At 46.5% G+C, this 16,526-nt stretch overlaps 1 protein-coding gene across 7 annotated transcripts in view; it reads right to left on the bottom strand.

Annotated features, from left to right (window-relative positions):
- The window catches only part of EXOC3L2 (exocyst complex component 3 like 2), a 543,403-nt gene that overhangs the window by 123,869 nt on the left and 403,008 nt on the right, over positions 1-16,526 (bottom strand). For all 7 annotated transcript variants that reach the window (XM_069644667.1, XM_069644660.1, XM_069644663.1 and 4 more), the window contains one exon: positions 357-999. In XM_069644667.1, the coding sequence (XP_069500768.1) occupies positions 357-999 (643 nt within the window). The remainder of the gene's footprint in view (positions 1-356; positions 1,000-16,526) is intronic.

Genomic DNA, 16,526 nt, shown 5'->3' with positions numbered 1-16,526 from the left:
ATCGGAGATAATCATTATCAAAGAGCTGCTTAACCCGTGGTGGCCCTATATTTAGGTGGCATTTGAGCTTTTGGCATTTTTCACGTGTAGAGTTCTGTATCCATTGACATGCTTTAGCTATAGCCTTTATCAAGCTTGATATTAAGATATGCAATCAGGGATTTAACATAAACAGGCTAAAAGTGCTTGATTGAAGCTGTGGGGAGTGCCAGCAGCAGAATAGCACAGCTCTTGAGTAAGAACATGGTAAATGATGCTGCATGGAAGCATTGAGTAACTGCCAGACTTAGGGATCTAAGAGGTGAGATGCAGGTGGTGCTCATTGTTAACAGTGTTCTTTCTCCTCACCCTCTCACCTGTTATAGATGTTACTGTTCCAGTCCAGGACAACGTAGAGGTCATTGATGTCCTGCAGGCTCCTCTGGACAGCGTCTGTCAGCCAGCTTGCGATGCCTTCGTGGCAGCTTTTTAGGTAGACTTTGAAGACTTCATACTCCTTGGGATACACACAGATGAGATGGTTCTTGACCGCATAGAGGTCCTCCACCGCACATTTCTTCAGCTTGTCCATCTGTGCGGAGATGGAGACCCCCTTCCCCTCTGTGCACTGGCAAAGTCTCTTGGTCATGGACATTTTGACAGCCTCGGCCCACTTTCTCTTCATCTCCCTAGGCCTGGGGCCTGTCACGCCGGAGACACCCCTGGCCTCCAGTGCTTTCTTGTCCGTGGCCTCTTCATGGTCAATGACCCGTATCACATCCTCCAGGGGCTGGTAGATACTCTTAACCGTCAACGACTCATCTACCACAGCCCACAGCTGCTCCATGAGGGCCTGGTACAAGAGTGTCACGTCCTTGGTCTTGCGGCCGCTGTCCTTGCTCACCTCTGGGCTCTCTGGGCTCCTCTGGCTTTCCAGGTCGCATTCGGCCTCCAGATCTATGATGTGCATGTCCGCCGCCCGCAGATCCCTCTTCTGGATCAGCTGGTGGATTTCTAGAACTAGCAAAACAAAGGAGAAAAGAAACCATGAAATATACATCGGTAAAAGAAACCAGTCATGAAAATTGGCCACCTTGGAAGGTCGCACCAAGACAGCATGAAAAACCACACACGGACAGTATTGGGAGCTCACACTACGACTGAATGAAGCAGCTTTATTTTTTTTTTTTTTTTTTTTTTTTTTTTTTTTACATTTTTATTTATAATATACACAATATATACAATATATCAGCCACTACAATATTACAGGAAACCAAATGATAAACAAAGAGAAATAATCAAGAACCAACTTAAAATAAGTCATTGAACACATTCCAAATCTTATCATATGTCGACATTTTGCATTTCAATCTGTAAATAAGTTTCTCCGTCCGTGAGAGGCATTGCATTTCCTGGATCCACTCCCCATAGGAAGGAGATTCCTTCCCCTTCCACCCGCGGAGAATCAACCTCTTGGCTACAATAAATGCACGAAAAAACCACTTCTTGTGGGCTGCGCTGATTTCATCCAACCCTGAATCATCACCCAGGATTACCGTCCTAAAATCAAGAACTGAACCACCTCCTGTAATCCTGTCACACACATTACAAACCTCACTCCAAAAATCTCTGACTCTCACACAATCCCACAGCATGTGTTCCAATGACCCGACTGCCTGGACGCACCCCCAACAGTTAGAATTGTCAGACATGCCTCTTTTATGCAATGTTTCAGGGCACCAATATACCCGGTTCAGGATCTTTATCTGTCGAGAACGTTCACCTAGATTCAGAGAGCACAAAGATACATTACTGCACATATTCTGCCAATCATCCAAATCAATCTCTGATCCTATTTTCTCACTCCACACTCGCCGCAAATTGTCATTACTCCGAAAATGTGACACCATTAGCTTGTAAAGCCGACTGGCTAAACCGCCACACTTCCCACTTGAATCAGTCAGCAAAGCACACACATCCAAAGAGTCAGACCAGTCGACCTCACCGACCGCTCTTTTTAGCCGTCTATATGCAGAATCCGATAGACCATCAAAATTCCATCTCTCTCTCAGCTCTGCGGCAGTCAACCATCGATCATCATTCCCCAAATCAGAAACCAGTCTAATATTCATCAAAAACCATTCAGGCCAAAAAACTGTCCTCAAATTGTCCCTGATCCTAGGATTCAACCAGATAGAGGCACTCCTGCTTTTGAACGCATCCCGTCCAAGCAACGACCAAACAGCAGTCCATGAATCACGCAAAAAGGATGTTGCCAACAAATTGCCACCCGAAATCTTGGTATTAGTGGTCAACAAGGCTGTCGGGCCCAGCAGTCCATAAGCGCTGGACTCTGCCATCGCCCAGCTGTCTAAATCACCTGACAAAAATGGAACAAAGGAATAAGCAGAAAAGGCCAAATGATAGGCCCGAAAATTCGGTACCCCAAGACCACCCAAATGGACCGGAAGCTGTAACTTCCAAAGACTAAGTCTTGGTGGCTTTTTGTCCCACAAAAATTCTTGAACTAATCGATCCAATTCCTTCCAGTAGTAGCTCTTAATCTTCAAAGGAAGCATGCTAGATACAAAATTGATTTTGGGCGTTGTATTCATTTTCAGGGCATTGACTTTACCCCATAAGGAGAGCTTAAGCAAAGACCACCTTTCTAGATCCGATTTACATTCCCGAATAATCACAGTCATGTTCTCATCCACCATCCTGGAAAGAGGATACGTCAACCAAACCCCCAAATAACGTAAGCGTTCCCCGCACCACGTAAACCCCTGTCCCGTAACCAGGGTTTTATCACATCCATACATTAGGGGCAGCACTTCAGATTTCAAACGGTTAATCTTGTAACCCGAGCAATCATGAAAACCCGACAACAGCCTCATCAAACTAGGTAAGGACACCTGCAAGTTCTCCAGTACTAATAGAAGATCGTCCGCATAAAGCCAAGCCTTTTGTACCATACCCCAGCAACTCACCCCGTGCAAATCTGGTTCATGTTTGATGCAAACAGCAAGAGGTTCAATTGCTAGAACAACAGAGGGGAGAAAGGACAACCTTGACGCGTGCCGCGTTCTAAACAAAAGGGTTCTGAAATTAGGCCATTAGTCTTAACGGCAGCAGTCGGCTTGGAATATAGAAGAGCAACCCAAGAAATGAACTCCTCCCCCAGATTCATCTTCCTCAGTACAGAGTACAAGTAATCCCAACTAACCCTGTCGAACGCTTTCGAATGAAGCAGCTTTAAAAGGCCACACACCAACAGCTCAAGATGTTTACACACTGGAAGGCCACACACTACAAGAAACTCATTCTCTCTAAGTAAGTAGCAATCGGGAAGAATGCAATTCTTTAGAATAGAAAAAAACACATTTTAGAATAGCAAAGAAAGATTGACTATCTATCATAAGGATAACTTCATTTCTTTTCCCAAAAACGAACTTGTGTATATATATTTTTCATTAAAGCAAAAACGATGCTTTCCCCCTAATACCAAGCATGTCTCCAAATGCTACACTTCTTTTCATTTAAACGATACTATACTTTGCATTACATAGTTTGTGAGATTTGGACTGAAGGGGATAATTTGGTAATGTTTGTGAAAATGATTGAACTGCTCTTATGCATTTTATATTTTTAGATCTCATGTTTGTTCATGAAAACGTGATTTGTGATTATGATAAAGAACTTGTTTTTTATTTTTGTAAAAAGCTTTGGGGCAACATTTGTGATTGCATTGTTATAAATTGTGAAATGAGTAAACTGTGGATGGTTTTGGGATACATCTTTTTAAAACGCAGTCCTTTGATAACTGTGATCACTAAGAACCCCCTGAGGTACCCTCGTAACATTGGAACACAGCACTGGAAAATGAGACATAGAAGCATTGAAAAACCAAATACAGGTAAAATGGGCAGGTCCCACACTGGCAGCACTGGAAGGGGCACGATCAAAACACACGGGAAGACCACAAATTGGCGGCACCAGATCAGCCATAGGGAACATTGAAAAGCCACACACAGGCAGCTTTGGAATGTTCCACAAAGGCAGCACTGCAAGTACACATTGGGGGAAATGAAAGGTCCCACACCAGCAGCATTTGCAGAGCCCTGCACAGAAAACACTAGAAGGCTGCTTACAGGCAGCACTAGGAGATTAGACAGACAGCATTAAAAAACTGCACACAGCCAGCGTTTGCAAGTCCTATACAGGCAGCACTGGAAACCCAGAAGAAATTAAAGTCCCCACACCAGTAGTATTAGAAGGGCCATACTCAAAACACAGTGGAAGGCCACAAGCGCCAGCACTAGAAGGTCAGACACAGAGAGCATTGAGCAACCAACTCTGGCAAAAGTGGCAGGTCCAACACAGGCAACATTATAAAGACACACTGGCATAATAGGGTTTCACAACTGTAGCATTAGAAGGACCACGCTCAGAAAACACTGAAAGCCCCTTGCAAGCTGGATTCCCTTTGCTATGGCCCAAGCGCCTTACGCACAAAACAACCTCTGGGTGGTGAGAATATAGGTGTCCCAGTGTTAGGGGTTCCTGCGCTCCTCCTTTCAGTGTGTATGACTGAACTAAAGTTCTGGGATTTCCCTTCAGTCTTTTGGGGACTTTGAAGAAGAGTGGGTTTGACCTGTGTCCTTCCCAGCTCTATGGTGACCTTGTCCCGCTGTTCCTGTTTCTCTCCACTGTTCTCCTCTCCTCTAGCAGGAGATTTATAGCCACTACCTCATTAACAGCTTGACAATTACAGGGCCACTTAGGGACCTTGCCAAGCCCTGGGTCCTGCGGGATGCCGCACTAGTCCCTGACCTCATTGACACTCTTGAATGTTGAGAAACCACGCTTGCCCCCCACCCTCCGGCGGGATGGTTGGCGAGAAACATTGCTCATGCTGTCTTCCTCATCATTTTCCACTACACCTTCTGGACGGTCTTCTTCATTTGGGTACACAGGATCTAATCCATCCGCTGGGGTCTTCTCCCCAACCACCCTCGCTTTACCTAAGCTTGGAGGCTGGTCAGCAACTCAGGGTTATTACCTTAGTGCTGTAGGGAAGTCCCCTCTCTTGACATAAGACGCACAGGACATTCTTGGTCATGCCTTTTACAGTCTCTATGTCTATGATTATTACAAATGCAGTGTCGAAACATTGCCTGCAACAGTACTTTTATCGTTGGGTGACTAGGCTGTGTGCAAGGCTCCAACTAGATCTGAACTGCCTGCCACAAATGTGATGAATCAACTTCCAGAACGCCAATGGTCCAGTGATGAATATCGGTTTCTAAACCATCAATCAGCCCCACACTTCTAGTACATCATCAGAAGGGATCCGAACAGATTGGAAACACAAGCAAATTATAAACCTCCTTGTCCAATTTTGGTAAAGTGGAAAGAACGGCAGGCTAATCTCCACACGATCATGGATCGTTGGTTAGTTGCAACACAGCGAAGGTACAATTATTACTCTATGATAAAAGGGTCTGTCCAGTCAAGGTGGTATGAAAATATCAACTTTATTATTATCACAACAGACAGTTCTAGCACACTACAAAATACAACCCACCCTGTAAAGAAATGAATGCAGAGGACAGACAGTTTCAAGAATGCAAAGGGATGCACTTTGGATACTGACAGGAGGGTAGTCGCTATAATAATTAATCGCAATAGTTCAAGGATACTTGGCTTCAAGATAAAGGGAGAAATGGGTCATAGAATATCACTGTGGGCCTTTGGAGGAGGACCATGGGGACAGAACGACAATGTACCTTGTGCACATAGAAGTACTTGGTGCTCGACAGTATAGAGTCAGTTTCAGGGTGCTTTGCAGCTTCTGTGACAGAATTCAAGATGTGAGACAGCTTTGGGTATCAGTTCGGCAGTTCGGTGAGCGAGGCTAGATGAACGGCTGCAGGCTGGTCTACACAGCGGCTCAGGGTCAGCAATCTATCTCTGAGTGCTGGTCGATGATTCTGAAGCACTGGTCGAGGCGTCTCAGATGGCTTTAACGACTGCAGCATAACATCTGTCAGAGGTGCAGTCGATTGCAGCTCTAGTGAGCCGACTGGCTCGAAAATGTCCTTTAAGGTGGACGTCGGTAGATACCTGTCGATGCACTTTTAGCTTCTTTACTGGGCTTGTGTCGTCCTTTAAGGCGGACGGCCCAAAGCTGAGGAGAGATTTGGAGTCAACTGTCTTGTCCATGGTTTGGTTCAGAGACTCTCTGGCACTTTCCACCTAGGAAGCTTGCTGCAGGGCCTAGCAGGGCACGCTTTATACTGGTTGGGTACCAGTTCTGGAGATGCTGGAGGTTCCTCTTGATTCAGTATCTCCCTCTGTTCCCTGGGAGATGTCTAGGGGGGGATATTACTTCCCTCTTGGATTTCCTGGTCTACCGTCACTGGCGGAAGATGTAAGGCAGACTGTACCTTCAGCCAGGGTCCAATGCTGATTTGTTCTTGTTACTTTTTGTGAAGTCTTCAGATGATCTGCCCACAGAAGGAGTTCTACCCTCTTTTAAATCCAAATGGACCACAGGGATTGGTTTAGGCTAAGCCTACCTTAATGAACCAAATCTGGGTCCACAACAACAATCTCCTGTATGTGTGAGGTCATAATCAGAGTGCTTTGCAACAGAAAAGGCGAAGGGGTAAAAACATGTAATACTATGTCCCACCTATCTTCCTGTCTGTTGTGGATCAAAGGGATACTCTAGTTAATGGAGCACTCTAGTTAATGGAGCACTGTGGTTCCTGATTAAAGCGTCAGGTGTCCCTTGAAGCTGCGGCAAGAACAGACTTTCTGTCTCCATCAATCCACATACTTGTACCTTCTGAATGGGGTCCCCCTCCGTGGATGACTACTGTAAGCATGCAGTCCCAGACATGGTATTTCACTGTTCATTGATACTAAGGGCCGGAGCTGGCGTGAGGTTGACACAGTGCATATCAAAGGTTGTTGGGGTTTCCTGTCTCCTTTGTTAACCTCTGCAGCCAGGCCCATGTGGGCCTGTTTGGAGTGTACTCTATTAGTATGCTAATTAAGTTAATCAGTGCCACCAATCTGCAGGACTCAACAAAAGGACAGGGTGGATCCATGGAGCCTCTGATAGTTAATTCGGCTGGCCATGGCAGGAGGAAGGTTTTGCCCTGCCCCTTCTGAGATGCCTTGATGTACTCTTGGCTGTCATATCCCAACTAAATATGACAGGGGGGCAGCGCTTGTGGGCTGTGTGCACCCAGAGTAAACAGGTCTATGTGTATGTCATGCGGTGAGCATAGGAAAATGTGTGTAGCTTAGCCCCACACATTTTAATGGAGGTTGATATAGCATCATTCAATTTCATAAATAATTTTTAAAAAGCCTAAGCAAGCACACACCCACCACGTGGATGGTCGAATTCCTCACAGTGCCCATGATAATGAATTGATAAATCAATGATATTGTGTTTTGGATGCATGCAAAGGCTCCTCTTTGAACGGGTTGATACTGCTCTTCTAGTTTCTGATGCATACTTTGGGAGATAGAGGGGGATAGAGCATGGAAGGGTCTTTGATGGGGCTATGATATGATATGATATGATAGTTTATTTACATAGCTCCTATACACAATGTGTTTCAAAGTGCCTCAAGGCAAGGGAGGGAACACGGAAAAATACAATGACATTCTTACAGTAAGGATGTGAAATTAACTATCGTACTCGGCCTGACAATATTTCAGCTAGTGCAAGAGCTAAGACATGGTTAAGGAAGGGAGGGGGAGAGTGGGAAGGAAATGGAAACAGGCAGGCGACTACCATGCTAGGCCTGACGACATTCCTAGTAGAGCCGGTGAAAAACAAAAGGTGAGGGAGAGGGGTGCAGAAAGGGAGGGGAGGAACAAAACAGGAAACTATCGTACTAGGCCTGACAACATTTTAGATAGTGCTGGTGGGGGGGGGGGTAGAGTATGGTGTATGCATGATCAAAGCTTTTGGGAATATACAATCAAGTTTTCGCCTCAGTCAGTGTGCTTTTTTGGGCTAGGTTATTTGAACGGCTCTCTTGCGAGTTTCGGTTTTGTGTGCAGGGTTGGAGAGTTATGGACCCTGAAATGCTCATCAGTATCTAAAAGGCAACGGTCATTGTGCACGGAGCAGTGGGGTTGCTGCGGGGAGGAGGGGTCAGGGAACTATAGTCCTGGGTCTTTTGGTTGTAGCTCCAGATAGAAGATCATAGGCTACAACAAAAAGGCTAGCTAGCCAGACAGGCCCGACATTAGCATAGCCCCAGATCTTTTCCAGGCTTAACAACACCCCTCTTCACAGTGCACGCCGACCGAACCACTGTTGTTGCGTATGAATTAACAGGGAGCTAAGGTAAACGTGTATCTTGTGCTTCATGCTGTATGGAGGAGGCAGTGGTCCTGGGTTTGAACTGCTCCATTGTGCATGGTGACAGCGGTGTTCCTGGCCATGAATACATTATGTAGCGTGACCCCATCCAGTACTGTATACTGCACTCAGAAGACATTCCCCTATGATATTTAGAAAACTTCGCTCCTGGCTATGAAGGCATGAAGGTAAAGGCATGCGCTTATGCTTTTCTTCTGTGTGTGTGTGGACAGGGTGGCTTGTCCCGGTTTATACAATTTGTCTGGATTGTGCAGGGCTCCTAATGGCACACAGATAAAATATTGCCATGTCCCTGATTTCCAGGGACTGATGCAATTGCCCCTCGGGGGAGTAGACTTTGCTGATCCAACGATTTGTGTTTCTACTCTGATCCCAGAGTGTACTCTGGTGCACATGTCCCAGAGGGAAAGACGTTTTGTTTGAAAGTTCTCATCCTGCCGTCAGTCAAGAAGGATCTATTTGAGCACTGTGAAAATAAAATGCTGAATGCAAAAAAATAAATTGCGGGGGGAGACCCGCCACAGGCCCTCCGGGAAGATAGCTCAGCGGCAATGTGCGCGCTTTGAAAGCAAGACGACACGGAGCCACACAGGTTCGATCCTCGGGTCCGCGCTCTGCGCCTTTGGGTATTGAGCGCGTTATAAATAACCTATCATATCATACTGCAATTACCTAATCACTAACCCATCCACCACGTATAATTGCGGCGTAGTCCGGAAAAAAGTTTGACATTTTAAAAAATTTCGGATTCAGTATTTTTGTAGGTGCAGTAAACGTCTAATACCGTCAAGCGTTGTCCCTGTGAGCTTCCCATATTGTCTGGTCTTCTCATTTATAAACGCCAAGTTTACTCCCGAACCGATGTTCACCCTTGAATGTTGTAATGCTTTATTTTCGGGTGTTTTCCCTAAGGGGCCGATTCGGAAGCTTTTTTGCTGGGTGGGAGTGAAGGGGTGTGTCATCATTTGTCTTGAGCCCTGTTGCCATTAAACCTAACACTTCCATCAGACTCAAGTGTAGCATGGTTGTTAAACATAACAGAATGGCGCGCAGGAAAGGACTGCCGACATGTCTGTTTTTATTGGCCTCCCCTACAACTCGGGTTAAATTCATCCCTAGTACATAATATCACTGTAAAAAAGATTATGTAATTTGTCTTCACGTGTGCCTACAACCCAAACATTTTGCCATCTCTGCGCTCTTTGATGTGCTGCAGATGTCAGCCAGAGGCTGGCACTGGAAAACCCAAATCATTCTGCCTACCCAGAAACCACTTTTGTTTTTCCTCTGTGATATCTGTTGTTTATTTGTTGGTTTTGCTGCATTTTAGTGGCACAGCCACCAAAGGTTCCCCTTTTTGTCCAATGGCAAACTTTCCCCTAATGCTAATACCATGTACAATTGAACTTAGACCGGTGCAAAGTTTCAGCAATGTGGATGCAAGTAAGGCGTAAGATTAGAAGTGCAAGAGATCCCCACTGGCCACCTTCAGATGCTTGAGACCCGAGCGAGAGTGAGGTGCAAAAGGAAGGAGTTTCCCTGTGTAAGAACCATGAGAGAGGCCCCTTGCATGTCACTTTCAGATACCGCGTCTAGCTCCTAATACCGCTTGTGCATCACTCACAGCACTACATGACACCTCCTGCGCCCCTGCAGTTTCCGGTCTGAAGGCTGGGGCAGAGTTCAAGTTGGATTTTGGATGGCAGAGTGGAGCGATGCCCTATCTCTAAATATATGCTGCTAAATGGTCACTTCTTTGTAATGTGCTATTTGGGGCTCGCAGAACCAGCTCCTCAACTGCTGTTAAGTCCAATTGAAAATTGATTGGCAACTGTGCATTTTTATTGGGTCCTTCTTGTGTGCTGATTTAATGCACTATATTTTGATCATTGTAAGTTTCCACTTTTCCGCAAAACAGTTTCCTTTACATTCTACAACTCTACATCACTTCTACAGTTTGGCCCGTTTGCTGTTTTCTCACTGGGAACCCTAAATGATTTAACATTGTTTTGGTGATGAAAGTTTGCTGACATTTCCAGGCTGCGGAGCTGAGAAGCTCAGAGAACTGTCAGTGCCTAAGGGTGTTTGGACATAGGATATATATATTCAAGGAAAAAACTTAAGTTGCAGGGACGTTAAGGTGAGAACTTAACGAAACAAAAACCCTGAAATTCAGCTAAAGCCACCTTAACTTCGTGCCCTCTGTTGAGCAGCCTATGACCACAGTGATGACATCACAGATCACATCACTGATGACGTCACTAATTACATGTTGTATGAGAACACTAATGACATTAAAAATCACTTCACTAATTGCATCACTGGTGACAACACTAATTACATTGTATATAACTGTTTAAACTATTTAAAAATGGTCTTTGAGTGCAAAACTTTCAAGGACTGACAGTAATTCAGATGCCCAATCGGTCGCTCACCCATGCAGTAACCGGAACTGACACTGCTTAGCTACAAAGCAAGGAAAGGGTCGGCCCGTTTCTCTAAATGGTCTCGTAACTTTGGCTCATTTATCGGGCAACATGGCCTGAGGGTGCTGGCCCCTTCCTCATTTAAAGCTAAACAGCGTCTGTCCTGGTTACTGCATGGGAGACCTGGATGGCAATCTTGTCACCAGTGATTTTTCACCCCAATGTCATTATAGCTGTACAAATATCTTTAAACATTTTCTTTTTAAACAGTAGCTGCAGGTACTGAACTACTCATACCCGCAGCTATCCATAGTCCTTTATCACTGCAAATATCGGAAAAACGTCTGGTAGAAGAAATGCTTTCCTGCCCTCACCAATTGCCTCCCACATCTGTGCCAGCTCCCCCCACTCCCATGCTCTCTCCCTTTCCTCCCACAACATAAGTTGTTTCTGTGACGCAGTTTGCTTTGAGATGTCAGCTATTCGAGGTTATAGCCGAGGCTGCAGAAAGTTTTGTGTTGCAGACTTAGTCCATTGACTCCTTCCAACTCCCACATTTCTTTTGGTGCCCTCTAGCCACCCCCAGCTCTAGCCCGATGGCATTTGCATGTTATTTGACCTGCAAATAGCTTTTTTATTGTGTTTCATTTTCCCATATCTTCACTTATACCCGGAGATACCTCTCACATCTAGAGAAAAACAAGACGCCGGTCATTTAATTTCTAAAAAAACCTGGTTTTGGGTAAATCCCTGAGATTTTGGCTATTTTTCAGAAGGGGGAAACCCCTTCTCCGCCAAATATTTAAATAACTACTGCATAGATAACCCCAAACAAAGCATTGATCGCGAGTCATCGCTTCTTCCCAAGTTGTTTCTGACCTGTTCCAAATCCGTCTAGTGGCTTGGGCTGTCCGCCTTGGCAAACATTTACCCTATTTGTCTGTAGAAAATGAATGGGAAGTGGCACGCTTAATAACTTTTGTATTTTATAACAAATCTTTATGAATTTTTGCAGTCTGGGGGGCCCGTGAGTCCTTAATCACTTGCAAAATTTCAGTCAAATCTGTTCCTAGAATCAAAAGTTACTAACAGTAGAATTTTGAGGGGTTCCTATGGCAGTTCAAATAACCTTAACTACAGGACGGCTATAGCCGGCCTATAATACATAAGGTCCTGATTTACAACAGTATTTTAAGATGGGAACATCCCATTGAAAACATTTTTGTAAATCATGCTCTACGTGTAGTGGACGTGTACATTTTGTTTTGGTAAGGATTTGCAGAGTCGAGGTAGTGTTAATGACTAATAATAGTTTTTGCAGAAGTTCTCCAATTCCCACTGGAAGATTAATTAAATAATTTCCTGGCAAGATGCCAGGTACTACCCGGAATGATTCTACAATTGCCAAATACTAAACACGTGGGCCATCCACTTACTCTGGAAATATGAGTAACAGAAGAGGAGCTTCCTGCTTCCAGCTGGCTGCCTCTAACCTGGTGCTCCTGAGCAGGCTCTGGTGCCGGAGATGGTGTGTTAGTGAATCGGGGCTTTAAGTGGGCTGGGCCTACACCAGTCTCTTAGAAGTGCTTCTGAGAGCGGGCGCTGCAAGGTTTCCCTAAAGTCCCTCAGTAACCTGAGCATATCACAAGCCAAGGCATTTTTTTGAATCCTCAATCTGATTCCGCTCTTATGCACGAGAGGTATAGGCTTTTGGAGAAAGAAATAACTTAGCTTGTATTCATTTCTCCTTTTGTTCCTTGATTGTGGTGCTGGCCTACACCAGGCATCCTTTTGTCTATAGAGATGTAGCAATAATCACCCTTGCACCCAGGTGGAGTGAGTGATGATGGGTCATTGCCACACTTAAGGCATAAGAGTTGAGGCGTGAGGTGGCCCTTATTTAACCTGCCTGCCTGCCAATAAGGTCACAGCCCATTTAGGCCACGCCTGCTACCCGAGCCCCCCCCTCTATTTTGCACCCCACTTAAAGTACTGGAGATAAACTATGCCGAGGTGCTACGGCAGGAGATAGGTTTGGTTTACAAGCAAGAGAAACCCTGGCAGCCTGCACATAATCAAAAATTCAAGGTTAGCTTATTGAATACAAGGTCTCTAAATAAACACGCAGAATGCAATCATGACCTTATTCTTAAAGAAGATTTGGACATTTTATGCATAACGGAAACCTGGTTACAGGATCCCATTGGCCCCACATGTGTTAGGGCAGTCCCGGTAGGGTATTCCATACGTTACACAAACAGAGAGACTGGGCAGGGGGGGAGGTGTTGCCATAATCACCAGAGACTCCTTCCATATGTACCCATCTACAACGGTGTGCACTGGATGCAAAGTCTTACATCTGAAACACTCCCCAAAAGAGAACAGCAGTATGAACATAATCCTAATCTATAGACCCCCCTCCCTTAAATCTGACTTCAACGATGAAATAGCCCAACAACTTAACTTTCTCCAAAGCCCAAACACTGCAACACTATTAATGGGTGATTTCAACCGGTGGCGGGGGAATCCAAAGGACAAGGAAGCCATAAATCTCGAGAGGGCACTTAACAACATTAATTATCTGGTCATGAACTCAGATCTGACCATGGTTAACGGCAACCAGTTAGACTGGGTGGCTACTCACAACCTAGAAACGAGTGACCATAACACAATGCCATGCATTTGGACAGACCATTTCAGAATAACTTTCAGTTTGACTCTACTGTACCCCAAACAGATAAACCCAACGAGCCAAAGAGAGTTTTCAGCCACAATTATAAGAAAAATGATAGGGAACACCTGGAACTACGTATCAATAACATTCTGACTGAACACATGGAAGAGGACTCATGTGAGCCATCCGGTCAAATTTCTTCCACCATGCAAGGGAACGTGTGGACCTTAAAGCCCCATTAACATCTAAAATGATCAGCCCCAATAATACCCATCAAAAATGGTTTAACTCCAACCTTTCGGTGCAAAAAAAGGAAAAAAGAAAAAGAGAAAGGAGATGGTTGAAGGAACAGTCTGTAACAAACAAGGACAGGTGGAGAGAATCTGAAAAATCCTGTAGGAAAACTATTTGCCTTGCAAAGAAAAATGTCTTTAATGACCAAATTAGGTCTGCTACCAACGCTACAAGCAAACTATTCGATATACTAAAATCAATCGAAAAGCCTAATGTCACAGCCACCATCATTACACCATCACAGTAAGACTGCGATAAAGCCCAGACAGCATTCTTCAACAAGATTAATAAGGTTTGGGAACAGATAATACACGGCCAAACAACCAAGCCCATATTCGCCCCACCCAGCACCAGAGACACTTCTAATCACATAAAAACGTTTAGCTTCCAAGAGATTTCGATAGAGGACACATCTAAAATCTTGGCCTCCATGAAACGCTCAGCATGCGCAGAGAATGTACTGCCTCCTAAAATGATCTTGGACAATGCAGATATCTTTGCACTACTGCTTACGAGGATAATCAATGGCCCTCATTACGACCCTGGCGGAAAGCGACTGACCGGACCGCCACAGCGTAAATAGCGTTTCCGCCATTGCACGATGGAGCAAAGTGCGGCCCATTCCGACCCATCGGGCACGAGCACCACGCCATGGCGGAAGTGCAAAGTCCGCGATTGCGGAAATGACCCCAAAACGGCCCACACCGCCGCCGTACGGCGCCCTAGGTGCAATACCGCCACCCATCATAGCGGACACCGCAGTGAGCGCCAACCGGAAAGTACGGCGACCGTAAATATACGGAAACGGAAGTAAAAACATGGGCCCGGAACGGGAAACAACACCCCGTACACCTATAAAACCACTAAATACACACAACCACTAAAAACACCACCCTGAGACACATCCCAACCCGTCATCCACCCTAGTGAAACCAAGAAAAATGGGAAAAGTAGCGAAGAAAGCGTGCGACCGCAAGCGGCAGGTCCACTTCTCCCGTGAGGAACTCACCGTGCTAACAGAGACCCTCCAAGAGAATGCCGCCGCCGTCTTCTCCACGCAAATGACCAGGACGGCACTTGCGAACAAGAAGGCCATATGGGCCCTGGTGGCACAGCGGGTAAGTGCGGTGGGGACCGCACCCCGCAACCCACAGCAATGCAGGAAGCGGTGGGACGACCTGCGGATACGCGTCCGTAGCATACTTTCTGCCAACCGCAACATTGCCACAGCCACCGGGGGAGGGTCGGAATCACCCATCAAGCTGACCCCCTGGGAAGAAATCTGTGCCTCCACCATTGGAATGGAGAGCATAGAGGGAGTCGGAGGGATGGAGAAAGGAGTGCAGACATCCGGAGAATCAGGTAGGTGGCCCAAATAAAACAATGCCAAAACCACAATGTACAATCATGTGAAGTACCACGTGCCCACATAGTGCAACAGAAACACATGGCCAGGAGAACGTCCACACACATTGGCCTGATAGCGCACTTTAAAACCACAATAAATACATAAATAATTAAAAACCCAAAAAACACCCACTACACGTGCAGCAGGCACACCCTAACTGCAGGCTGCCAAACAACTGCACCCTCACTCCACACACAAATGAAAGCACCTCCAAGGCCCCGACCCAAATCACCCTCAGGTACCACCCCAATGCATGTGATACATTGCCATTCCAATTCCCACAGACCCATTAATAACGCTCGCCCTCCTTTACTCCACCACAGGGTCCGATCCAAACGACGAGCTCCAGGACACCCCTACCAGCACACCTGCAAAGAGGGCCAAGACCGACGGCCAAAGACCCTCCACCTCAGCTGCACGCATCAAGACACGGCAGCAGCACATATCAAGTGGCAGCACACAGGAGGGAACATCAACAGGCACCCCAGCAGCCAGCATGCCCACAACAGCACCACCACAGGTCCCCCCAATGGATGCCACAGAAGGTACTGCCTCTGGTGGCAGCAGCACCATAGGTGACACCCCATTAATGGCAGCATGCTCCGACACAGAAGACGGGGATGTCGAAGTCAGATCCATCCATGACCTGTCCCAATCCCCCTGTCTGTTCCATCCCGTACACCATGAGGATACCACGCAGGGGCACCCACAAGACGACGACTGGCCATCCCCCACAAGCCCTGTGGCAGGGCAACATGAGGCGAACAGCCCCTCTGTGACACCACCGCAAATGGCCATGGCCCAGCACAGGCAACAGTCCCTCGACCAGTTAATCGTGCAACAGCAGCAACTGGCCACGCTCCTCAAGGACCATGCCGATGGATGTGGGGGCACTAAGGCAGACATAGAAACATCAACTGAGACACTTAGGGCACAAATCGAGAGTAGCACCGAGAGCCTGAGAGTCCAAATGGAGAGTAGCACCGAGAGCCTGAGAGTCCAAATGGAGAGAAGCACCGAGAGCCTGAGGGGGGAACTGCATGCGACGTCCAAAGACGTATGTGCCGAACTTGCCGCAGTGCGCCGTGTGCTCACTGAGCTCTCACAAACCCTTAGGGACATGCATGGACGTGAGCAGGCAGAGACATCATCCGTTGCAAGTTCCGTCCAGGGCAGCCCCCAACGTAGATCTGGGAGGAACCTGCGCTCCACAGGCAGGGGTGCCCCTGATACCCGCAGAGGGGGCTTGCAATAGCGACTGCCCACTGACAATGAGCATCTTTGGACACTGGTGTTCGGGGGGGAGGTAGGAGGGTGGAGGGGGTGTGTTGG

This window comes from Ambystoma mexicanum, chromosome 2p (assembly GCF_040938575.1).
Source record: "Ambystoma mexicanum isolate Mex_15411 chromosome 2p, UKY_AmexF1_1, whole genome shotgun sequence".
Taxonomy (NCBI): Eukaryota; Metazoa; Chordata; class Amphibia; order Caudata; family Ambystomatidae; genus Ambystoma; species Ambystoma mexicanum.
This window is presented reverse-complemented; position numbering and strand designations above follow the sequence as displayed.